Genomic DNA, 27,483 nt, shown 5'->3' on the forward strand with positions numbered 1-27,483 from the left:
ATACGTTATTGGCCAAACACCACATTCAAATTTTGTATTTGATGAACAGAAAGTTTGTACTTTAACATATTGAGATATATTAGTGTCAGATGAATATTCTTTTGAAAATTTCAGTGACTCATTAGGGCAATAACTTATACATAATTAAATGAAAAACAATTTGGATGCAAGTTCCCTTTAGATCTCTAAGTGGATCATTACACAGAATGTTAGATATCTTTATGGTGGTGCAGCCTATGTAGTAAGCATTCTTTATTACTGAAGAAGCATTTTTGCTTTACTGAGCACAGAACAGCAAAGCATGATTGGGATCTACAGTACCAGAGGGGCCATTCTTCAACTTAAAAACAAACAAACTGCAACAAAAGAGTACTCATGGTGTACAGCTCAGAGCTGTTGAAAAAATATAGCCATTGCTGGTTCATATTAGCTTTAGCAGTTATTTCCCATCTGTAAAGACTACTGGACATAGAATACTTTTATTAAGCATGTCATTTCAAAATAATTTCAATTTCTAAAGGATGATTTTTGTATTTCTGATGTAAATTTGGGAAGAGAAATTGTCTTATGTCAAATAACAACAACAACAAAAAAAGCCATGTGTTGTTGCTATCCTGGGGACAGATTGTGTTGACAAATCATAAGGAATTTAGCAAACAGCAAAAGTTGAGAATAAAAGAGTGAACTGGTGGTAAGACTGAGCAATAGAAAAGCACAGTGTCAGAAGAAAAGGTCTGCTTTATTGGAATGGATCTTATGTTCAAATGAGCAAAGGACACATCCTGGGGCTGCCCGTAACTGGAGTTCAACACAGCCTATGAGTGCCATGGCCTAAACCACTTTCTCACTGACCAGAGGATATACTTTGTTCTTCTACTAGAACAGTAATGTCACTTTAGGGTAGGGAGAAAGAGCTTTGCTTTAAAATCATTTGTTTGAAGTAAAGATATTGTATAGGCCCTTACTTTGCTTGGGGAACTAGTACAGTGTTAGCTACAGAAGTACTGTAGTGTGCTGTCAGAAACTCCACCTTTGATGAGAAGTTTTTCCAACAAAGGAAGACTTATCTGTATGTATGGAGCTTCGTCCTTCATCTAAAGCATCTTAATATCCCTTGTTCAACAGGACAGAGATTAAAAAAAAAAAAAAAACACAACTAAATTAACCTATTTCACAGTAGTAAGAGCATGCATACTATCACAAAAAAGGCATAGGGTGGACATGAAAAGCTGATTGAAAAATGGCTGCTATTCAATTATATTACTAGACAACAAAGGGGAAGGGAAATTTTTCAGGCTGCTACAGAATTATAGATTGTGGAGGGTTAGAATGAAGTTAAAGCCAATGTTTAAAATAACGTAGCAGTACAGAGTTAATAGCTTGATTTCTTGATTAAGGGGAAATTGTGGAAATATTTTTATAAATAAAAGTTAACTTTTTACAGAGGCAAAGGAAGTGTTAGCCTTAAAAGTTTAGGTACTTGAGGAAGGAAGCACTGGAATCAAGGATTGAGAAAACAAATTCAAATGCAGCAGTCTATTAAAATAACTGTGTTTTTTATATCTTCAAAATATAATTTTCTCTGTTAAGGTTGAAATCAATTGCACTTTAAAAATATTGGAAATTTTTCAAACTGATTTATTTTCATATTTCAAAATATTTTCAAACTAAGAAGACAGAAGAGCAAAGAGCTATGGTTCTGCCATGCAAGGAGTTATGTACTTGGGCCAATGTACTGTGGAAATCTTTTGATCTTTGGCTTTCACTCTGTTGTTTCTTTACAGTATCTCTCCTTTTTGTATTCATGAGCGGAAGCATTGATGATAATAGGGAAAAAAGTAGCATAAAAATCATTTGTAATTTGCAGGCTTTACAGCATCTTCAGGTATGGAATTGTGTGGATACTGCAAGAGTATCTTTTTCAGGGGTAATTTTTGTTTCAGTTCATTCAAAGATACTCTTAATCTCTTGCTGCTTGCAATGCAGATCCGTGTGAACAATTTTGAAGACAAGTCTTATTTAGAATGTGCTATAAAGAAAGTAATGTGTTGCCTTTTCTTGATTGTTTTTGTTTGTTTCTTTTGGTTTCAATTGAGGTGTTTTCTTTTTTTCTTTAGGAGGGTGAGCCTGTTAGAGTAGGAGTAGCCATGACAGATCTTGCTACTGGGTTGTATGCATGCGGAGCAATTATGGCTGGTTTGCTTCAGAGGTATAAGACAGGGAAAGGACTGCACATTGACTGTAATCTCATGTCATCTCAGGTAGGAGTTTTTTTTTTTTTTTTTTTTTAAAGAAGCTTTTGGTTGTGTAGATGTTTGGACCTAAAACCCACCGTTTTACCATGAATTAAAGTAAATGAGTAGGTACAATTTATGACAACAATAATAATGGTTTCATTGACAGTTTCTGTATTCTACTGCTCTGACAGTGACCATTTTATACGATATGCTTATAATTACTACAGCAATGTTTGGTTTTCACTTTGTAAAAAGGACCTCCATGTTATTTGAAAACATAGGTTTATCAAGACTTATGATCTCCAAGAGACAGTAAGTAGCAGTTGTAGTAGCAAGTTGGAGATAGACAAGAATAAATGGCGAAACCAAGTGTTGGGAGGGGGGCCTCGGCACTTGGCAATATAACTACTGGAGCCATTGAATGTCTTGAACAAAATTTCCCAAAGTTGTGAAATAATCAAGCATCACCAAAGTATCATAGAATGAATGGTTTGCATTTAAAGGACCTTAAAGATGACCTAGTTCCAACCCCCCTGCCATGGGCAAGAACACATTCCACTAGACCAGGTTGCTCAAAGCCCCATCCCACCTGGCCTTGAACACTTCAGTGGGGGCATCCACAACTGCCCATCAGTTCTCTGCCCAGCCTGTATCTGTGCTTGGGATTGCCCTGATCCATGTGCAGGTTAAATAATTTAATCTGGGAAATCTGCCTTCTATTTCTGGGATTTCAAGAATAAAGTAAGTGTGAAAATGCAGCACTTTCTACGGGTGCATTTAAGAGAAATCTCATCAAATTTGTAAAGACAAAGATGTTTTTATCATTACAACTATACAGCATGCAAGTAATAATGAGAACTTTTAAGTTGCGTTTGAACATTTAAGCACCATTGGTATAATGATTTATACTTCATAAAAATAAAATGATATTGCTACAAGGTATACATGATGAAATTACATGTTGACTTGCTAATGTCTACCTTCTGGTAGAAGCAGGGAACATGATTATGTAGGAATTTTGGTGTACATTTTAAAATATAGGTCAAGACTGTATGTGCTACTTATCAAAGCTATAACAATGCTCCATTATTTTCTTCTTTATTCAATGGTACGTTTGTTTGCAATGCTCTTAGTTTCTTTAAATCATAATACCTGTAAGTACGGTTGAGAGATGGTACAGTGCCTATTGCACAACCTGCTCTAAGTTGGCCTGGCTATGACCAGGAGGTTGGACCAGATGACATCCAGAGGTCCTTTTCAATTTATATCATTAAATGATAATGAATGAGACTTGGAAGGTTTCACTCATTTTAATATCTACTGAAATTAGATCTGGAATGAGGGGATATGCTCGCTTAAATTAACATAGAATTTTTAATTTGTTTCAGAAAATTTTGTAAGTACTGAACCCTTTATCAAACTGATCTGTATCTGTAAATGTTGTGCCTAGATTTGGAAAATGTAGTAAGCAATTTAGAAAAATATTTTAAATATATATTTAACACTTAGTAATTATTTTATGTATATATTTAGTATTTTTAAATTTGTTTAAAATATTTTATAGTGTTTTATAATACTGCAATTTTTGCTTAACATTTTCACTTCTAATTTTATTAAAGGACTTCCAGTAGTTTTCTGAGTCATTCTGTTATTTCTTGATTCTTTGTTCCACTGCTTTTCGTCTTTTTTTAATGGATTCTTCTGAATTTCCTATAGTGGAATCCCTCAAGATTTGGTACTGGGACCAGTATTGTTTAATATATTAATTGACGACTTGGATGAGGGTATGGAGTGCACCATCAGCAAGTTTGCTGATGACACTAAACTGGGAGGAGTGGCTGACACGCTGGAAGGCTGTGCTGCCATCCAGCGGGACCTCGACAAGTTGAAGTGGTTAGGGAGAAACATAATGAAATATAATGAGGATAAGCATAGAGTTCTGCATCTGGGCAAGAACAACCCCAGACATCAGTATAAGTTGGGGACTGCCCTGCTGGAAAGCAGTGAAGGAGAGAGGGACCTGGGGTTCCTGGTGGACAGCCAGATGACCATGAGCCAGCACTGTGCTCTTGTGGCCAAGAAAGCCAGTAGCATCCTGGGGTGTATTAGAAAAGGAGTGTGGTTAGTAGGTTGAGAGAGATTCTCCTCCCTCTTTAGGGTCTCCCCCTGGTAAGACCACATCCAGAATATTGCATCCAGTTCTGGGCCCTTCAGTTCAAGAAGGACAGGGAACTGCTTGACAGAGTCCAGTACAGAGCCACAAGGATGAGTAAGGGGATGGAGCATCTCCCTTACGAGGAAAGGCTGAGGAAGCTGGGTCTCTTTAGCTTGCAGAAGGAGAGAATGAGGAGTGACCTTATTAACATTTATAAATATGTAAAGAACAAATGTCAGGAGGACGGAGCCAGGCCCTTCTTGGTGACACCCAGTGACAGGACAAGGGGCAATGAGTGCAAGCTGGAACGTGGGAAGTTCCACTTAAATACGAGACAAAACTTTTATGGTGAGGGTGAGAGAACTCTGGAACAGGCTGCCCAGCAGGGTTGTAGAGCTTCCTTCTCTGAAGACTTTCAAAACCTACCTGGATGCATTCCTGTGTGACATGATTTAGGTGTTCCTGCTCTGGCAGGGGGATTGGACTAGATGATATTTCAAGGTCTTTTCCAATCCCTAGTATTCTGTGATTCTGTGATTATTATTTGGTATTTTATCAAATGCTGAAAGTAGTAAGAGTTAAAGCTAGGTGTTGGTGTAACTCTCATTTCACCTTCCTTTGTCAGCACAGTTGTTTTTAGAATCTTTTCCCTTGGTTAAGACAACTTTAGCCATGCAAAAGAGTATTCTCTCTTTGCAAAATTTACATCTCTGTTCACATCGTTATCATTTAGAGCCATTCATTGACATACCCAAGAAAGGGAATGAGCATTTTGATGCATGTTGGTGAACAAAGCATTATCTGTGGTGTTTGACTTCTTATGTGCACAGCTAAAAAAGCAAAATGGTGAAGGGGACTTTTTTTTTTTTTTTTTGTATTTTTGCTTTTATAGATATTATCTCATTTTATACCTGTTATTAAATGATTTATATAAAAGTGATTAAAGAGTAATTCCATGCATGGGCACTCTAATTCCAAAATAAATGTTTTTATTAACCCCAAACTTGGGTAAATTAAACAGTTATTTTCTTTTAAACAACCCTACTACCTTAGTACAAATTAGCTCTGGGGTGTTGGCCCAAAACTGTAACGAGAACATTTATGTAATCAGAAAAAATATTTTTGGATGAGATGATGGGGTAAAAAAACCCAACACCACAGTGTGATCAATCCCATTAAAAAACATGTTAAAATAAATGAAGAAAAAATGCAACTGACAGTTGAGTCTCTCTGAGAATGTCTCGTTGTCCTGGTTTTCCTTTCCTTTCCGTTCTATTCTTTACTTGTAAGTCTTTAAAGGTCAATGTCATTAAAAATGAGTAAATAATGCAATTTAAATAACGTTGAAAAAAAATTACTTCTTGTGGTAATGTTTTACAGGGAAGTTAGACAATTACTATGGTCCAATCAGGTTCTTGAAAGATCCATGCTTTTAGAGTGATTATGTTTTTAGCAATAATCTAGGTCTAACCTAGGTCAAAAAGCTAGGTTTTTCTGTGGTTAATGTTTAAAAAAGAACGTGTCTTTGAAATCTCTTTTGGGTGCTGTCAAAATGATAAGGAACCTGAAGCTGTGGACTTTAAATTCTGGTTGTTGTTGATTCTGGATCTAGATGTTAAATAAATGCATTACAATAACTTTTCCTTCAGCATGGGTTTCAATGGAGTGTAGTTATTTTTTAATGAGGAAAAAAAATCCTTTTTTTTTTTTTCTTTTTATTTTTTTTTATGTGTTAAACACAAGTGCTGCTGAAATGTCTTCTTATTAAGTGCTATGTCAGCAGGGACCTATAAGAAACTTTTGGCTTCTGACAGTATTTCATACACTGATCTGATATGCTTATACCTTTTGTACATCCCTTCACCTGAATTAGGAATTCTAAAACAAGACCATAAATATAAAAGAAAATAGTATCTTTTATATAATCTCTCTCTCTCTCTCTCTCTCTCTCTTTCTTTCTCTAGTATCTTCAGTGAGCAGTATTGTGGTCTTCCAGTGCTTAAGGGGATCTTAGAGGAAGGATGTGGAAGGATATGTATCAAGGAATGTTGTGATAGGACAAAGGACTTTAAACTAAAAGAGGCTAGGTTTAGATTAGATATAAGGAACAAATTCTTCACTATGAGGGTGGTGAGGCACTGGAAGAGACTGTCCAGAGAAGATGTGGATGCCCGATCCCTGGACTAGTTCAAGGCCAGGCTGGATTTGGGCAACCTGGTCTAGTGGAAGGTGTCCCTGCCCATGGCAGAGGGGTTTGGAATTAGATGATTTTTTTAAGGTCCCTTACAACACAAACCATTCTACAATTCTATGAAAACAAACAAAACAACAACAGAAAGAAAACCCAGGCGTTAAATCACATAAATGCTAGGAAATTCCTGAAAAACAATTGTTTTTTTTATAGCAAGAAACCTAGCACATATATGCCCATCTGTATCTGTGGTATTACTTTTCTGCATGCATTATAGAAATGCAAGAGTCTTCCTTTTTTGTATAGGGAGATGCTTTTGATGTTATTACTTGCACAAATATGCTAATGACAGAGAGCATAGAACTGACTTCATCCATCAATGAAGCTTTTTAAAGAAATCTTCCCAACTGGCAAGTTTGTTTATTATTTGACTGGTCTATGTAGAACAAGTATTTGATAAGTGAAATCATGTTATCTAAAAAACGTTATTTATAGAATATCTTAAAACACATCTTGCTTTCAAAGTCTTTGTATCAAGCGTTTTTGCCCAATATAGCTGTTTATTACTGTCGAAGATTTCTTTCCCCGCAGCAAAACAGAATTCTAGGATTTTACCGACAAGAGATACAGTGACCACTAGAATGTGGTCTTGCAATGAGCACAGACTTTCTATATCTATCATCTATAAACTTTTAACCCATGTCATACAATTCCTTTGAAATTGTTGAAATCAGATGATTTACTGTTCTCAGCTCCAGACCTTTCAGCGTCAGCATCTAAATAGTGTCCTTTAGATGATGCTAGTAAATAAGAAGGAAGTGGGTTTTGGATTTGGTTCCAATTATGCAATTGTGCCTTTTCTTCTGTTGTGGCTTAAAAAAAATATCTCTTGGAAGTTTTAATATCCTTCCTGTATTTAATTACAACCAGGCTCCAACAAATACTGTAATAAGTTGGTTTCTCTTGGATTGAAAATCTGCAAGAAGTATTTTACATTTAACATTTCTACAATTTTGGAGTGTAATTTTTTTTCCAGATTCCACAGACAGGATAATGCAATTAATATTGTTTATATTAAATGATTGCTCATCAGACATTTATCTGCTTCTTATTATTATGCTTTAATTTGTATTTGTCATAGGAAACTCTTTATCTTCTCCAAATTTTAAAGTGACCCTATAAAAGCCTAGCAATTTGGCCAAAATTATTTTTTTTAGATCCTATCTCTATGCTTTAGTGTAGCATTTAGTTTTTTGAGAAAATGGTGAGGTTTAGAAACTATTATTTTTTGTATTTGAATCCCTTTTTCCCAGAAAGTATGTGTTGAAGGCATATCTGTTTAAGGTACTTTGAATGCTCTCTATTCAGAGCTTTCATGATATGTCTTTTACAAATTATTAAATATAAGTGAAACTAGTAGTGATTGCATGCTGCCCATAGAGCATATATGGCATAATGTGATCCCTCAGCGGTAAGTTGTGTGAGAAATATACCTCTTGGGACTCAGGTGCTATTCAGGTTATTGTGGTGGTAGCTTGTTGCTTCTCTGCTTGATAAGTTATGAGTTCACTGAATACGGAATGTAAATGTGCTTTTCCAGAGGCCAGTGTTCCTGGTGATTTCAGAAGCCAGCTAGCAGGACTCTTGCACAGTTGTTTTATTTTGTCTATGGTTTGAATAAAGAGTTTTTTTTGCAAGCTTATAAAATATCCTCTTTGCAAAATATATTCTGTCATGGTATAAAAGTGTGTTTGCACTGTATGGAGATGTGTTGTCTTTTTAATTACACATCTCTGATATGAAAAGATAATAAAATCTAAATTGAGTGTTTCTTTATGTATATACAGTGCCTCAGACTCTATTCTTCAAAATTTCAGTTGAGGACCTCAGTATAACTGAGAACAGAAGTTATCCTTCAGGGTTTTAAGTGGCCAGAATTTTATTGAAGTAGACCAGATGACCACACTAACATGACAGTAACTCAATTTAATATTGGCCTCTGTGGAATGTGTGTTGTGATTTCTAATGATTAGTTAGTAGTTGGTAGATCATACTCCAATTGCATCTTGGATTTAGTGGCTTTCTTTTTGCTGTAAACAGAATACTTAGCCAGATTGCAAGGGAAATTTCTTCTTCGTCTGCTACTTGACAGTGAAGTCTGTGTCTTTTGTCTTTACCACTATTGTTTCTTGTGCTAATGAAACTAAGCCTGAATGTATTGCAGCTTCATTTTCCTCTCTGGAGCTACCTCTGTCATCAATTAGAGAAAGACTAAAAAGGAGATAGGAAAAAATATGTCCACTTAATACACAGAAAAAGCCAGCTATCTGGAGTGGGAAAGGGGGAGAGTTTGAAGACAAAGGAAGATATTTCTTTTAATGAATTTATTATTTAGATGACCTTTGAATATGAGTGCAATTTTGGAAATGGAATCTAGATGTTTATTGTAGTTTATTACCAGCAGATCATATTTTGGGATCATGGTAAGTGTTAGGAGAAAAGGAATAACCCTAGTAGTTCAAAAGAAATGGCAGTGATATAAGCAACCAGTAGCAGAATAAGTGTTCAAGGCCAGGTTGGATGAGGCTTTGGTCAACATGGTCCAGTGGGAGGAGTCCCTGCACATGGCTGGGGAGATGGAATTAAAGGAGATTTAAGGTCCCTTCCAACTCAAACCATTCTATGATTCTACGACTTCTGGTTATGTTGAAGGAATGGTAACTAAGGTTTGAGCAGTGCTTAATGTGACCATCTCAGATAGCTCTGACTGACATTTTTATTTTAAAGATGAAGTAAAGGATGACTCTGGAACAAATTTGGACTAATGACTTTTTTGGTCTAATAGAGTTTGGCTGCCGTTACTGTATTTCTCTTTGTATTATTCTGTACGGTATTGTTTCCAGCTCTTCAGTTAAATTGCAAACACTTCAGTGTAGTGACGTGCTTAGGCCAGAGGTTATGATTCATTATTTTCATATTATGTTACAGTGAAAGCTATATAAAAAAGTGCCCAGACACTGGTTTAGGACTTAAAAAAAAAAAAAACAAATTGAAAAATCTACTTCAAGTCTATTAAATTCTACCTAAAAGGCTGAGTTCAGCTATTGGTAAAAATACTTTGTCTTCTTTGGAATGAATATTTGTAGTACTAGATTTTTGTGATGAAAATTATGTGAAATGATTTTGTAACTTCATTCAAGCTTACTCTGTAATCTCTCTCTCTCTCTCCCTCTCTCTCTCTCTCTCTCTTTATTTTTCTTTCTTTCTTTCTGTTTGGTAGTAATGAAATAATTTTCTAAACCTGCTAAGGAAAAATATCCTTTTTCAGAGAAGCGTGTACAAACTTGTTAACACTATTCAAAATGTCATGCAGAAATGCCATGTTTTGAGTCCAGACACGTCGGTAATACTAACCTCATTTGTTTCTCAACACTAATAGGACTTTGGACCATGATTCTTTTTGAGTTGTATGTGGCTTAACAGCTCCATAGATGAACCCTTTTTGTGGTCCAGACAGCATTACAGTGCTTAAAAAAGCAAGGTGGACAAATCAATGGAGGGTGTTCATTATATTTCTGTGCCTCTGCATATTGATCTCATGAACTGAAATATGTGCTATTTCTAATATTTCATTCAATTGTATGTATCTGTTTCTTGTGTCATCCCTGTAGTGCATTAGCACAGAAGTACTTAATGGGCAGCATCCAACAATCTTTTAGTGTTACAGCTAATGCTGGTGTTCTCCTGATGACTTTTTCTACTACCCATCTCCCTCTATTTTCTGTGTGCTTAGTATGCAGGAGGATATTGTTGTTGCAGCCTATGCAAGAGCAGTTGAAAGCAAAGTTTTTTCCCCCAAAAAATTATTTACTTGGGTTTTCCTGAAAAACTTCTCTTAAAATTAAGCAACGTTTTGCTTTTTGCTCTTTTGATAATCTTCCATATCTATACAAAGAAAACGATGTACTTGATTCAAAGCAAGCAGTCTTCTGGACATAACTGCCTTCTCTGTAGAAATTCTCGTGTTTGTTTTCTCCATAGTCTATATAATCTGTTTTCCTACAAAAAAATGTCTCTTTCATACTAAGGGAGAATAAATTATGGACTGGCTTCAACATCTCAAGCTGTTAAAATTACCATTGTTTTTGTGGAGAGACAATAACTGACAAAGCAGATAATAGATTTCTCAGGGACAGGCAAACTCACATTTTTCTTTATTTTATTTTATTTATTTATTTTGTGTATGTGTGTAAGTGTTAATGCTGATAAATATGGACACAAAAAGATGAGTGCCATAAATGGTTAGGTCTACGCATACTTTCATTGTAAATGGCACGGTTTCTAATCTAAGATCAAAAGTGAGAAATGCCTTAGTACAACTTATTATGAGGGTTGGCAGCTTTCAACGGAAAAGCATCCTTCTTACTGATTCAATAAAACAACAGATCCTTCACAAAAGTGTATGTGGCATCCAAACTGGAGCCTCCAGATATTACCCTGTAAAAAATAGTACGAAAAACTACTGTTGTTATTTTGATGCCTGTTCTTATAGGTAATTAACTTTTATATGAATGAAGTCTGTTTGTCTGGGTTTTATTTGCATGCTTTGCTTTTTTTATTCTCAATTATCAAATTTAGGTACTTCTTTTAAGTGCATGTTATTCTGTGTTTTGCAAGTATGCTTGCAGTTTTTTTGCATGAATAGAAGCCACTTTAAGAATTTGATCTGTGCTATTTTCTAAACAATCAATTAAAAACATTCAAGGACCCACAGAATGAAAACCTAAATATTTTAAGTTGTAATTCACCTTTTATTTATGCCTTTAATAAAGGCATAAGTTCCTGGTAGTTAAAGCTACAATTAAGGAATATTATAAGAAAATACATTAGAATATTTAAAAATCTATATGAAATGTAGCAGAAGAAACTTTTAAGAAGTTACATTTTTGATGGACTTGGTAAAGCTGTGTAAAAATGTAGAGGGTAAAATATGCAATATATATTCTTTCTTCACAGAAGATAGACAGTTGAGGAAATGATCGTAGAAGTGTCATTGTTAAGGTAGTCTGATATATCTGTTATCAGAGTCTGGTTTTAGTTGCTTTATAACTTCACTGAAGTTTTAACTGTTTTGGCTGAATTTTTCATGTCATGGAATTGCCAAAAGCTGATTTGTTTTCAGAGTTACTCTTAAAGTGATTCATCTGTTTCCAGGAACAAGTTATGGGAAAATACGTTGATGGCACTTTTTTTTTTTTACTTTTTTTTTTTTTTTTTTTTTTCCTCATTCTCCTGAGAAACTTCTTTGGAGTGGAAACTTGAAATTTGGCAGATGATTCACCCTAGTTTCAAGGAAGTCTTTTGAAAGGAACCCAGGATGGCAGAAGGTGCAATGTGCACGACATATGGTATTCATAAAGGCCAATAGAAACTCTCTAGGAGATTCAGTGGAGCATTTGGACTGTGTATTCCCTGAGAAGTTAAAAGTAAATAAATACCTAATATTTAAATAAGCTGTAAGTTTAATAGAGAAGGTAGTATATGACCAAGTGATTGAGGGTTGTATATCACAGATTCATTAAGGCTGGAAAAGACCTTCAAGATCATCTAGTCCAACCACCACCCTATCACCGATGTCACCCACTAAACCATGTCCCTAAGCACCAGGTCCAACGTTTTCTTAAACAACCCAAGAGATGGTGACTCCACCACCTCCCTTAGCAACCTGTTCCAATGCTTGACCACTCTTTCTGAGAAGAAGTGTCTCCTCGTTTCCAACCTGAACCTCCCCTGGCACAACTTGAGGCCATTCCCTCCGGTCATATCACTAGTTATCTGTGAGAAGAGGCAAACCCCCAGCTCCGCACAACTTCCTTTCAGGTAGTAATATGTCTTGCATATACACTCTGTCTTGCACAGAGTGTATAGAGTAACTGTTTCTGAACTTTGGAATTTTTGTGTGTTTTGTTGTTGTTGTTTGTTTTTAACTTCATTTTTAAGTGATTGAAGTAGTATGTTTATTTATCCTTTCAGAAAAAAGTTTATTAATATGTTGTTTCCATTAAGAAAATGCAATTAATTCTTCCTTCAAAAATATGTTGGTTTCTTCAACTCACGTACGATAAATTTTATTATTATTTTTTCATGCCAGTATTGTCTAATAGATTTTATGGTTAAGATTTTTATTTCTGATACTTCATCTAAAAATTCTTCTTGTAAGTCATTTTTCTTAAAGTGGCGAGTAAGGAGACAGGAGTCCATTTGGCATTTGCTTTCTCTTGAAATTCTGTGCTGAACAATACTTGTTTTTGAAATTGCAAGTCCTACATCTGTTAGTTGCATCAAGTGTTTACTGTTGTCAGTATTAATTGAATCTTAATGAAGAGATGATATCTCCACTGGTTGCTAAAGCTGTCAGAAGAACAGAAATCTCATCCCGGTCCTCTTTAAGCTCTAAATAGCTAATTAAAAAATATTTAATAGATTAGATTTGTTGATGTTGAATTTTACTGAACTCAGGTAGCAGTTCTCTGCAATGGAAATATCTCTTTTTTGTGAAGATGCTTTAGTGTCTCTACAAAGCCTAAATTTTTATTTTTACTAAACAAGTGTAGTTTTCAGGCATCATTTTTGCACTAAAGTATTTACACCATTGTAGACTAAAACTTAAGTCTGTTTTGCTTTCTTTAGTTTTCTTCCCCTCTGAGAATTCATGCTTTACATAGGTTTTTAAAATCCTTTGCCTTTGTTTATCTCCTTGCATGTATTTTTTATTGTTATTTTTATTGTTAGTAGCTTATTGTTAATAGCTTATTAAGCGTGTCCTAACATGCATTTTCTGTGACTGTGATTTGCTGTCACCTGAAGAAGGACTATCCTGTCAAGTGGATATCTTTAATCAGTGAGTCTTAAAAGCTGCATGTAATTACTGGTACAGACATGGATACCTGCTTAAGTGTCTGGTTGGAAGGCTCTAAAACAGGACCTACTATGAGGTCTGTTCTAAATTTGTAGCTATTTGTCAATAAGAATTTGATATCCACTTTAGACAATTGTATTTGTGTCTGGGATTATGCCATGTGCTGGTGCTTCAATGCCAGGAGTTTTAATTTGTGAAGGGAGAACTCCTGATCACATCATGGAGGTTTGCATTAAAAGAAACCAGTGTCACTGCAAACTAAACCCTTCTCAGCCAGAGCACGGTGCTCCTAACATAAACACAGAGTTTTTCTGAAAAGGGTTACTCTTTAACAGTAAGCCTTGGCCTATGTGCTCATGGTCTTGATTTTTGAGGTTGCTTTTGAAGATCTCTTCAAAGTCATTCATGGAATTTGCTGCTCTGCAGAACACAGGTTGAAAGCAGCCATAGTGCTATGGGCTCTTGAAGGGAAGGAGGATTATGGGACAACAGTTATGAATTAATATTCGGAAGAAGGTCAGACCTGCTGCCTTACATGGATGTAGGGATATCACTGATGAATTTGTAAAATCTTGCTCTTTTTTGGGCAGTGATTTTGTGTACTTGCAAGTGGGGATGTCTGCCTGGCTTATGAATGCATGGCACTCTTGTGCTGTTTTTAAGCTTCTGCTGAGCTCTAAACTCCAGGCTAGAAGGGAGTCCCTTATCTGCCTGGATAAAAGGCAATGTTCATTGACAGCTCTTGGGAATGTTGTGGCCCTGAGCCCCTGTGGAAGCTTGTTGGTCTTTGCACTGGAATTTTTTTTTACGATGATTTTTTTCCTACACACCTATAAATTAATATTTGGGCTACTAGTTCCCTAGAGTATTGTAAAATAAATTGTCTGTGTTGCTCTAAAACACCTGTCTGTTGAAGTTCCTAAAGGCCTACATGCCTTTTCTAAGGAAAAATAAATAGAGAATGAAGAAAAATATAAATCAACTTGGTAAGAGTTAAGGCTTTGTGAAGATACATAGCAGTAAAATGGACACAAAATTGGAGAAGGAAGAAAGTAAAGAATCTAATTAAAATGTTATTTTTCTTTTTTTTTTCTTTTCTTTTTTTTTTTTTTTTCAGTTACCTGTCATCTTTTGTTGTTCACGTACTCTTGTTGAGCTTGCACATAAATAAATGATGCATTGACTCAGTGAAGTCATTGTAATAAATTGTTTGATGTGCTGTGTTGAAAAAAATCTTTTGAAATTCTGTCTCTTTCTCTGTCTACTCACCTTGTGGCTTTTAATATCTTGTTTCCCATCTGTCTGTTTCTGTCATAAACTGAGCATAACTTTTCAGACTTTAATGTAGGTCTCTTTTTGTTCTGGTTTAGGTAAGTATGTAACAAATGCGTGATTTGGCTGCCAACAGTAATGTCAGAAAGGAATGTTAAGGTGTGTGTTCCCTTTGTGAAATAGAGAAATGCTTATTTGTAGATACTTGATAATGCATATTTACAGTACATAATCTGTCTCTGAAAACAAATGAATACAGAGGTGTCTGTATTGTTTTATTACATCTGCTTTAATGTTACAAATCCAAAGGTTACTTTTATGAATCTCTTATTAGTTAAAAGAGAAAATAAACAGGTCTATAGATGTTTCATGAAAACAATTTTAAATAAAGGTTTAAAAATACTTAACTGAGAATGTAATATAAATGTACTCAGTCTTCATTTTGAGAGATTGGTTGTACTGAAGATACTCTTAGTGCAGGAAGTATCTCTAGCAATGAAGTCTTCACTGAGTCTTGTAGTACAGAGGAATTTGAATAAATACTTATTTTGTTAATAACACTTTTTTCCAGGGGTAGAAATGTTCATTAGGGATGTTCTAATCTGAATGTTCTATCTGTAGAAATGTTCATTAGGGATGTGTTTTAATACTTATAATTCAGCAGTTTGATTAACAGCCTTAGGGTATAGGTAAATAAACTCTATTTTCTTTTTTAAGGACATACTGTAAAGATTTTGTGGTGCCTTTTCAGTGAGAGGTAAAGCTCTGGGGAGAGCAAGGAGAATGAACTGAGAAAGGGAAAAGCAAGGGAAAGGGAAAAGTCCTGGGACTGCCTATAGCAATTTCATGGGACAGTAGAAATAGAAGCAAGTCTTCTAAGTCTGCTGAATTCATTAGACAGTTATTACTAAGAAGCAAATGCCACAAAGTTTACTCAGCTGAGTATATTTATGCATAAAACACAAAATGCTAAAATACATCCTTTGATGTGGTCAATAGAAGTTTATTTGTATAATAATGATGATAATAAAAATAATACTTCCTTTTGGTTGGCTGATTTGACTATAAACAAGATACACAACTCAAAATTCAAAAGGAACCGAAAGCCTTTTTCCTTTGTGACTTACTGAAAAAAAAAATTATAAGCAAAATAACTTCAGCAGGATACACAGGCATGAAAGCAAAAGATCAGTATATTGCTCCCTATTGCTACTGAAACAAACCTATTGCTACTGGAACAAGCCTTTGAACAAGCTTTAGTGGTGCAATTCCAGTATTTAGTGAGTGCTATGTTTTAAATCCTTTTTCCAAATCTTTTTTTTTCCCATTGTACAGGGTACAGGTGCTTTGGAGAAATATGTACAAGTAGTTTTGCCTTTAAAAGAAAGGAAAAAAAAAGCCATTAAAAGAATTATATTCATCTCAAGCAATATGCAATACTATTAAAAATATTTTTATACTTAAAGATATCAGTTTTCTTGTGAAAAATATATTTTCATAGCATAGACTACAGATAAATAAATGGAATGATATCTTGGCTTGATTGTATTCAATATCAATATGGTAGGATTTCTGTTTTGCTGGGTTTTAATTCACTTCACAGTGAATTAAAGAACTTTTTAGAGTTAAGATTAGCCTAGCATTTCCTTGCCGAAGTGTGAAAAGCTAAATACAAATACATCCTGCATAGGATGTTCTTATGTCTTTAAAAGTCCAAGCCCATTGTAGTGGATGCTTCTCACCCATCAGTGAAACCTGTAATACAGCAGCTACAGTACAGTGCTACACACAAACAATACAGAACAATATCTAGCAATTTCATCATCATTGCATAGTGTGCTATTTTAGAAAAACCTCACTAGGTGGTGTGAACCCAAATTGAAAAATGACAGGAATAATAAGACTAGGATATCTGTAATTAGTAAATAATACACTTTTGTGACTCATCAAACTCTGTAATAATAGTGTGTTTCATTCTGTGCTACTGAGGAAAGTTGCAAAACAGAAGGAAAAGTCCTTTCTATATATTTTGCAGATCCATTTCCTCAATTGCTGAGATTTTCCAGTGGATCTCCTACTGAGGGACACACTAGACATTGTTTAACGTTTTAGCTGAATGAAGTGACACTGAGATATAATAAGCTGCAACTAAAACCCAACTCCAAAACGTTTTCCAGCAGTTCTCAGGAATATGGTATTGTATTTGTAGTTAGCACGTGGATGTAGTTTTTCAGCAACAGTTAAATTCTCATTTGCTGTATATTCTTAGGTTTTCTGCTAAATACTTGCTTTGAATGTGAAAGTGATGCACCCATGTTGCCTTTTCAGGGTATATGAAGAAAAGAAGAGAGTTTTTTTTTTCTTCTAAAAATTCTTATATAATTCACGTTTACTGGTGGACTCTGAATTAATTACTACGTATTTAGATGTAGATTAGAGAAGTCACGAAGGAAAAAGGCTTTCAGTTCCTTTTGAATTTTGAATTGTGTATCTTGTTTATAGTCAAATTAGAACGTTGTAAACACTTTGATCATTGTAAGGAACTTCTTCTGTCTAAGGGAGTAATTTGAAGAAAATCATGTTTTTGGAAAAAATATTGTCACATGGCCTACTATTTAAGCGAACAGTTGCACTTACTGTCACAACTAGTTAACGGTGTGAAACAAATGCATTGTCTGTTGAATTAATGAGAACTTTTGAATAACTAATTGTAATGCTTGAATGTGTTACTTGGCTTTAGATACATAGTCACCCACTGTTCTCTCAAAGAAATAATGAAAAATCTGCCACTGATTATAACGGGATCACTGTTTTTCATGCATTACTGCATCATAAATTTTCACTTTTTTCCTAAGATGCATTTGTGCTTACAAAATATATAATTACCCCTGAAATTATGGTTACTAAATTTAGCATGCCATATTTTTTAGAAAATTAATCTTTTTTTCTTCTGTTACATTAAAAATTTGATGAATCTCTCCTTATCTTCTGATAGCAGATGATTTATTGAGGCCTACCTCTTAATACTGCAGAACGTGTTCCCATGTGCTGAAGATTTCTGAAATACTTTCTGTAGCTTGGATGTATAGAATGAGAATAGGAGAGAACAGAAACTTAGTCTTCTGACTGAGAAAGTCTTGTGACCGTGAATCGGGAAATGTGAGTTCTAGCTCACAAATCCATTGTGCTTCCTTTCCTTTCAGAATATGGACAAGACACTGATATTTTCATGGCCTTTGTTGACCATTCTGTAAAATGCTTAGGGTAATACTGCCTTATCTCTTAAGGTAGTTTAATGCTAGATTTGTCCAGCATTACTAGTGTTATAGGACACTCCTTGTTTTACTATTTGAATTATACTTACCCAGACATTTCCATGATACATATATTTGTTTAATATGAAAATTTCAGGCTATACATAACATAGAATATATAAAAAAAATATTTTTGTGGCATAAAATATTTTACCTTATGCATATAAACCAAATACAAATATACAGAATTCACAAAGATGTCAGTGAAGCTTGAGCTTTCCTGAATACTTTACTTTTTTCCATTTATAGGTTGCATGTCTTACTCATGTAGCAGCTAATTATCTTAATTGCAAAATTGAAGGAAAACGCTGGGGTACTGCACATGGGAGTATTGTTCCATACCAGGTAAGTCAAAAACATAGGTTTATTCTACTTTTAGAATTCATGATTTTTTGTATTATAAGATTGAGAACTGACTGACTTTTCCCATGACCTGCTGTATTCTGTAATGTATCTGTGTCTAGGTAGGACAAGGTTCTGTTGTTCATAGTAGTTTCTGCATTTTGCATATTTCTTCATCAGCAGTAGATTAGTAATAGAACACTGACATAGATCAAAGGTGTTCACTGAAACTGGATGACTTTAAAGCTAGCACAACGACTAGATCATTTTTTGCTCTACAGAGAAAAGCTTTTTTTTTTTATTTTCTTTTCTTTTTTTTTTTTTTTCTTTCACTTAAGGGTTACCTGACTTCCATACTAGCCACAAATTTAAATCTTTTGCCTCTGAATCTTACTGTTTTTACCTTGTGAGTCTACAAGAACAAGCTAAGTGTCCGTGAAAGTCTGGGAGTTCTTATTTATTTACCATTGTCCATTGAGTTTGCTGCAAATCACTGGTGCTCAGTGAGGCAACAGGTTAGAAAAGGAATTAACCAGACCTCAGATCTCTCCAATGGAATTCATAGCCTCCTACATCTAAGGAAAGGGTTGAAATTCCTTAAAATAACATGACCTTCATCATATAAGCAAGCACAGGAAAAAAAAAATCACTGCAGGCTTTATCTTCTGGCTAGTGTATGAGAAACTCTTCAAGTAAACAAAGCCAATTTTGTTCTTTTCTAGCTGATCATTTTGTTATCTTGATGGAGGTCATATTAACTTAACGAGATTTGGACATATATTTAATCTATTCTTTGTTTCATTTTTGGCACTTCTCATCAAGTACTTATGTTTGCATCTAGCTAGGAAGAGTCTAGATTTTTTCATTTCTGGACGGAGTCCTTTCAATCCTGATAGGGACAGTTCCCAGCATTTGTCTGGGACAACTAGCATCTAAACACCACTCATTTGCTTTACTGTCTCCCTTATCGTTAGAGAATGAGAGGAACTCAATGTATATTTACTTCCCAGTGCTGGAGGTGGTGGTGATCATTCTTTTATTAAAGGATTTTCTACTAGTGGCTGTAGAAATTCTGAAGCAAAAATCTTCTAAGTGTAAGCTATATATATATATACACATATATTACGTACATATATATATCTATATTGCATACATATATATGTATATTATAATATACATAAATATATATTATACAGAACGTTATCCATAGCTAAAATTATAGCAGATCTCCTCAGGTCTACAACAAACATCAATTGTTTTTGTAAAAGCTTTGTATATTTGAGCTAGGAGACTTTTTTTTTTTTGTGTCTGTGTGTTTGTTGATTTTTATTTTATTTAAGTATGTGCTTCTGCATAGTCAACCATCAATTTCTGGACTAGCTAGAATAGATTGCAAATTATCTCTGAGACTGATGGGGAGATGTTGCAGCTGTTTGTTCCTGCAGTATTCTCATCTCAGGTGTAGAGCAGCACAGCCAGAGCTGCTCTAGTCTGCGGCGCGAGATGGCCATATTTTGTAGGACCAACAGTGTGTAGAGCTCTGTAGTGCAACGTGACCCAGCCTAACCAGGCATCTGCTACACAAGTAGTTGTATTTGGGTGTGTTTCTGTAATGTGACCTTTTGGTGCAACCCTTTTTGAACTTTGGTATGTTGAAAGTACAAAACAGATCTAAGTGTCTTTAGTTTCTATAAGCAAAACCAAAAACCTGACTAAACAAAACATTTTATCTTCACCCTACTGCATTTGGATGAATAAATGAAACTTGCATTCTTTAGCACCTTTTTGCTTTTGTTTTTCCACAGTCAAAATGAGAAGAAAAGCATACAAAAGACATGGATATGTCTTACATATGGATACATTGGTATCCATTGTTTCTTTTTTTCATTGACAGCTCTCCAGATATACAAAATTAGTTGAGATTTTTTTGTTCTGGTTTAATCAACATTAATCAATATGTAAATAATTTTTTTTTAATTTTTTTTTTTGTAATAATCCTATCTAAACCACGGTTTCTGTGTTTCTGTAGGCTGTTTCTGCAGTAGGTATTATAAATATTACTTCAATATTACAAACAGTCTTAATTTTCTAGTTCATAAACCAGTGATTAGGATAGGTTTATAGTGGGTGGAGCTTTGTGTGTGTTTTTGTGGCTCATCTGCAAACTTTCCATCAGCTAACCTGGTTATGATTTTGACAGCAACAGTAAAGTGTATTTGTTTTCTAGAGTTTTTCTCACTTTACTAGCATAAGCTATCATTAGAGTGCAAAGCTGTTTAGAAACTTGAATTAGCTTGCATCATTGCAATTGTATTGCTTTTATAGCTGTTTCCATAGTTCATGTGCAATATAGCTTAGAATAAAACTCAGAAACCTGAGTTTCATACCATTACAGTTACTAAATATACACTTTCACTTAAAAAAGTAATATGTGACTATCATAATGCTATTTTTTGTTATGAAAAATGTTTGTTTTAAGGTATTTTGTGCAACTAAAATATAATTTGTTGAAATAATAAAAATTATATTTCCTAAAATTGAACTTGCGTGTAACTTAGAACAAGCATGTGGTAGCAAACTGTTCTTTTCTTCTTAAGGCCCCTTGCTGTATTTTGAGCTTCCACCTTGGTGGAACTTTGAAGTGATAGAGAGTAATCATGGGAGATCCTTTTATAGATATTAAAATGACGAAATATATATGATTTATGATGTCTACATCAAAAGAAGCACGACTACTAGGTCAAAGGAGGTGATTTCTTCCCCTCTGGGGAAAAAGGGATGGTTTAGAACTAAAAGAGAGGAGATTTAGACTAGATATTAGCAAGAAATTCTTCACTGTGGGGGTGGTGAGGCACTGGAACAGGTTGCCCAGAGTAACTGTGGATGTCCCATCCCTGGAAGTGTTTAAGGCCAGGCTGCATGGGGCTTTCAGCAACTTGGTCTAGTAGGAGGTGTCCCTGCTCATGGCAGGGGGGTTGGAACTGGGTGGTCTTGAAGGTCCCTTCCAATCCAAATCGTTCTATGATTCTGTGATCTTTTTTGTGAAAGAAGTCTGATCAGAGACTGATGAAAAATTAATAAAGACTACAAGTTGAAAACATCTTAAATATGCACATAATTAGTACTTTATTTTGCTTTTAATTGTGGTAAGTGTTCTAGTGCTCTGTTAAATGCAGTCAGCATTATATACTGAAAACTATTGTAATTTTTTTTCATTAAGCTTCAATTTCATACTTTTGGCCAGAATATCCTGTTTGCAAATGGCTTCAAATGGCTAAGTTTTCAGCTAGATTTTCTTTCCCCAAACTACCAAGATATGTAGCCCCTTTGAAAACCTATTTCTAGTCCAAGTAACAAACCCTTAAGAAAAGTGATGTAAAGTTTGCTGCACAAGGACTTTCATACCCTTATAAGTTTTTTCTCATTTTCTGATAGTGTGCTCCCTTTGTGGCATAACCATATGAAATGTCTGAGTTTTCAGTTCTGTTTGCTCATCACCTTCTCTGACAAGGAAGAATTTCAACTTCTTTTCAGTGCATGATTTCTTTCATTGCACCAGTAAAGCAGTCAGTATATAATAGTTTGCCAAGTTTGCCGATGGAGGTGAACTTTATAATATGCCACAAAGGTGAAGAAAGCTGGATTCTTGTCAACAGAAGTCAGAAGTAAATTTTAGAGTGCTGAACCCTTCATGAGAAAGTATCTACTTCTAAAACTATCTACTATCTAAAAGCAAATCTCTTTTCAGTCAGAAAGGTGTAGTTGGAATAGGCCACTCCTGTGATCATACAGGAACAATATCTTGCGTGTAACCAGATCCCAATTTGCTTAGTTTCAGATGTTAAAACACAAACCTTGGGTTCTGGTCTGTATCTTAAATGTAATTAGTACATTTTTTTTAAACAAGTTCCTATAATGAGACAGGTTGTTTAGCTACAGCTGTTCCATGATTATCCCAAGGAAATCAAGAGCTTAAAAGCATCCGGTTTACATAATTGTGCAGAGAGGTAAAGTCATGTTACTGTCTTTCATCTGGGGTGATAAGGTCTTTCCTCATTCTCATGGTTTCACCAATGTAGCTATCTTACCTGTATCATGCCTGAGATCTAGACACTCACTTTTTATCTTATAGTTGGACCACTGGGAACAGACAAATTCTCCTGAGTATTTCATAACCTGCGTGTTTACAGGTTGTTTCCTGTGGCAGCTTATCACCTTTCCATCAGCAACTCGGACAACTAGGCAGTAGTTTCAGATACAAACTTTTAGCTAAAGGTACAGGGCTGTTTGCTTTCAGGTCATAATGGTAAAAGTTGGTCTGAAAACCGAGAGACCAATCTCTTACAAATCTCTCTTCTCCAGACACCTTCTCCACCTTGCCTCCCAAAATTGTCTCCCATGAATATATTACTACTGTTCCAAGTTTATTCCTAGTACTAACAGGGACTTCTCAAATATACATCATATTTTCAGAATATGCAAAGGGCACGACCATTCTGCACAGAAAGTGAAATCACAAGACAGGAAATAAATTATTTTATTCAATTATCTTTTCTGTGCCTGTGCACTGTCATAATTAATTACAACCAACATTAATGTTTTTTTTTTGTATTAGAGCATCACTGAGATTCTCTAAGAATCAGCCCTTTGTTGTGCTAGGCATAACATTTCCTTCATTCTTGCCCAACTGATCTGGCAGAGGTGCTTTTCATTGGTGCATATGTGTACCAATTTTCCTAATATGGCTCTGGAGAATCTCACAGAACTTCTCATGATCATCTACTTTTTGTAGTGTAAAAAAAAAATTAAGCTGTAAAAAAATTATTATTTTTTTTTTCTCAGTAAAAAAGTTTTGTCAATCATTCAGAAATTTCATGCTGTTTATTCCACACAAGAATGTACATATGTGGTCATTTTTTTTCCTGTCTTGATTTGGTTTTATTGGAAAACTTCTGCAGTTAATGTGTCTTGGAACCAAAATCAACAAAGAATGGAACTTGGATTATTTTTGTAGTTTTGTTTTATGTGTAAAATTCTCTTTGTAAAATCAGCGTAGGACTTATTTTATGGAAGATCTTTATTGTTTGCTCAATCTAGGAGAAATGCAAGATGACCCTTCTTACTGTCTGAACCTCATCAACATAATTTTTATCTGGACTTTTCAAACTGCCTTGGGGGCCCGTTGTCCTATGCTGTTCTGAGTAATGAACTCTCACTGCTGAAAGCATTGCCCGTGTTATATGAAAATTCACAGATAGACTGGATAGAAACTTTGTGCTCTCAAGCAGCAAAATTAGTTCTCTCCGCTGTATGGTTTCAGATTCCAAAGAACAGTTTGTCTGTCCTCAAGATACCTATATCAATTCATGTCCAGAGAAAGGCACCAAAGCTGGTGAAGGGTCTAGAGAATAAGTCTTATGAGGAGCAGCTGAGGGAGCTGGGATAATTTAGCTTGGTGAAAAGAAGGCTCAAGGGAGATCTTATTGGACTTTACAGTTACCTTAAAGAAGGTTGTAGTGAGGTGGAGATCAGGCTCTTTTCCCAAGCACCAAGTGATAAGACCAAGTGAGGGAAATGGCCTCAAGTTGCACCAGGGGTAGTTTAGGTTGGATATCAGGAGAAATTTCTTTACTGAAGGAGTTGTGTGACTTTGGAATAGGCTGCCCAGGGTAGTGGTTGTGTCACTGTCCCTGGAGGTCTTCAAGACATTTGTAGATGTAGAACTTAGCATGGTTTAGGTGGTTAACTTGTTAATGCTAGTTTAAACGTTGGACTAGATGATCTTAGAGGTCTTTTTCCAAAGTGAATGATTCTATATGATGAATACCCGGTCTCCTGGATATTTTGGTGACCTACTGTATATCCTTGAACTACATACCTACTTTTTTTTTTTTTTTTAACAGCCATTTCCCTTCTATCTTTATCTTACAAGATACAGAGAAAACCAGAAAGGCCTGTGTCATCCTGGATCCTGTAAAACAAGAAAACAAAAAGTGTATTTGGCATTTTTTTTCCTTTTAAACTACTTACTACACAAATGTTTTAGTTTTATTGTGATGATAGGGGACCACAGTTGGCCCTTTCCTTGGTGGGAAGCACTGAAATAAGAATTCTGTTTCCTTGTTATTTTAGTCAATGCAAAGGTATAATAATCATCTGTGGGATGCAGTGTAGAAAAGTTCCCATTTATGGGGAATGAATTCCAGTTATTCAAAACTGATGACATTATACTGTAACCTTACTGGTAATAGTCCTTCAATGAGTTGTCAAGCCTCTCTCGAGCAGAGCTGCTGTCTGGAAAGGAAATCAGTAGGTTTGCCTTGGGCAGTTTTAGACATGTGCTTGGTGTATGATGTGAGATGTGAAGTGGTGTTATAACTTCATTCATATATATCCCATCCTGTCACAGACATACCACTTTAACAAAGCTTGTATCTAATTATTATAGACAGTTTCTTACCTGTATACAGGTACTTTTCAGATGGAAACGAAATACATTTTTAATTTAAAACCTGAAACTTTTTTTTTCTTCCATGAAGAAAATCATCCTGTATCTTTCTGGTTTAAGGAATGCCTGCAAGGTATTTTTAATGAGTATGCAATACTTTGAATTTGCAAAATAGCTTTGGATAATCATCGTTATTGTTTAGGAATGATAGCTGATAGTTAATACTGTCTCATTTTTCATCTCCTCCAGGGAAATGTCACAGGACTGTTTTGCAAGGCTATTTTTTTGTCAGAACATTTGTCACAGAACATTTCTGTACCTTGAACTCATATTTAGTCATTTAAACTGGGTGTACATTAAGATCTTTAGTCTGTCACTTGCCCGTGTTTCATGAGAAGTCGTCTAGGATCAAAACATGGGTTTACTGGCATTCAGAGTCATTTAGTATACATATTTGTCTCCTCTTTGGTTCCTTGTTTTCTCCATTGCTATGTGAGGGATCTAGTTTGTATTACAGCAGCATGGTTAGTCTACAGAGGTATTGCAGGATTACTGAACATTGTGGGTAGGTATATCCATGTCAAATTGTAATCTTTAGAAAGGGAAGCATAGCAGAGCCCTGATCAGAAGATCTCTTTTCACATTATTGCTGGCTGGAAAGGGATAAAATATGATCAGTGGGCTTGTAGGGGAGATATCGATTGCAACTGAATCACTGTTTTCCTTTAATCTGCTTGTTAGATCCAGAGCAGAAGAATAAACTTCGCTTTTGTTCTCAGGAAAGTGCTTTTCACAATCATTGTATAACAACGCACTGCAGACGTTTGTATAAACATGTTTAAACAGTCTGAAAGAGATCTCAGAAACCCATGTACAGCGTCATGTGCAGTGACTCCAGACATAATCATCCTGAATACATAAATGGCTATTTGTGTTGCTATCATAGACAGGAGCTCTTAAAAACAAGAAACAACAACAAAAAAACACGTCATGATATGTTGTACAAGGTATTGTACAAGCAGGACAAATTAGCTCTTTCTGACCTGTGTTCGTGAATGAAGCATGAAGGAGTTACTTTTTGTGACAGAAGTGAGGACTTGGGTAAGGTGTCCACAATCTTAGAAACTTTTTGAGATTGTATTTCCTTAAGAATTCAAGGAACTGGTAATTTATTGTGAATAATACTCAGTCGTAAGGCACAGGAGAGATTAAGGCATGTCTACATGATGATATAAACTTTATAGGGACAGAATAGTGAGCAAATAAAAAAATAATTAACATTCTTACCATTATTTAATTGATGCTCAGGTGTGTGCTTTTATTATGTGAAACGTGACAGTTTTGGTTGGAAAATATTGATTGTTATGAAAGGGTATGTCCACTAGATGTCATTCATGTAATCTAGTTTTTGTTGCAGCATTTATTTCTAGGGATCTATTTAGGATGGTAGATGCAAATTATCTGCATTATTAACTGCTTCTGTATAGGCAGTGCTACTGATTTTATGTGTAAGTGTGGCATGGTACAAATCATCTGCTTGTCTCTGTGATGGGTTTAACATACCTATTAGTCTAGGACTTTGTGTTTTTACATATCATTACATTGTTGCATGAACTAATATCTTATATAAGAGCACCCAGATGAGCTGTATATAGTCTATGACTGTTCTGTAAGGAGCCATATGATCGTAGAAGTAAGGATGTTATGTCCCTAAGGAAACAAAAATTACCTTGTTAGTAATATAATTCAACTTGAAATTTATTCTTTTCAAAGCTATTTACACCTCAAAGGGCAGTTCATTAGAAGTATACATATCTAATTAGGAAAATCATCTGGAATTTCATAAACTTGCACAAATGGATTTATATACTTAGGGATCTTAACTATGAAACTGTAGCTACAACTACAGCTATTGATTAGTGTCACTTTATTAATATCTAAGACATTTAAAATAGAATCACTTCAAGCAAGCTTACATGAAGTGCTATGTTGAGTGGAAAAATCAGAGGTACATCTGATCATTCCTGCAGGCAAGCTGGTGGGATCTATACAGGTGTGAAATCATTAGCAAGATGTGCTTGAGCCCTCTCCTCTCCGTCTTTCTAGAATGGCATGTGTCACTAATTGCTTGACAGCTTTTGGGAATCTATTATTTATACTCTCATTGAAGAGCAACTGCTGCAAGATTGGCCTGTGCTCCTTCCCACTTTCACATTGGGGTAGCTACAGCAAAACTGGAAGCCTGACATCACAGCTTCCTCCAACCTCCCTTTCCCCTCCTGTATGGAATAAAGAATTTCTCTGCCCTGTGTAGTCAGCCAGAGGGCAGGATGGGGAAGTGATAATCTCTTGGAATGAGCACTTGCATGAAAAATGATAAATGCTACATTGCGTGGGGATTAACACTTGATTATGAACTTGCTTTTAATGGAGTGATGCTTCTCTTTCAGCAATGTGAAGGTTTGCCATACTACTAGACCTGATTAAGAACCTTTACCACTATCCAGCCAAGAGAACCATCTGCCATCAGAAACGTAACTGTGTTAGGAACTGTTTCACTCCTTTGCATATTGTCCTCAAGAATGTAAAACGCTTACACTCACAT

The 27,483-nt window shown here is 35.3% G+C and overlaps 1 protein-coding gene across 28 annotated transcripts in view; it reads left to right on the top strand.

Annotated features, from left to right (window-relative positions):
• SUGCT (succinyl-CoA:glutarate-CoA transferase) overlaps positions 1–27,483 on the top strand; it is a 324,219-nt gene that overhangs the window by 42,693 nt on the left and 254,043 nt on the right. For 24 of the 28 annotated variants that reach the window (XM_038174160.2, XM_072033301.1, XM_038174165.2 and 21 more), the window contains 2 exons: positions 2,118–2,261; positions 18,338–18,433. In XM_038174160.2, the coding sequence (XP_038030088.1) occupies positions 2,118–2,261; positions 18,338–18,433 (240 nt within the window). The remainder of the gene's footprint in view (positions 1–2,117; positions 2,262–18,337; positions 18,434–27,483) is intronic. The other 4 variants (XM_038174164.2, XM_038174176.2, XM_038174159.2 and 1 more) reach the window with 2 other exon arrangements.

This window comes from Anas platyrhynchos, chromosome 2, assembly GCF_047663525.1.
Source record: "Anas platyrhynchos isolate ZD024472 breed Pekin duck chromosome 2, IASCAAS_PekinDuck_T2T, whole genome shotgun sequence".
Classification (NCBI taxonomy): Eukaryota; Metazoa; Chordata; class Aves; order Anseriformes; family Anatidae; genus Anas; species Anas platyrhynchos.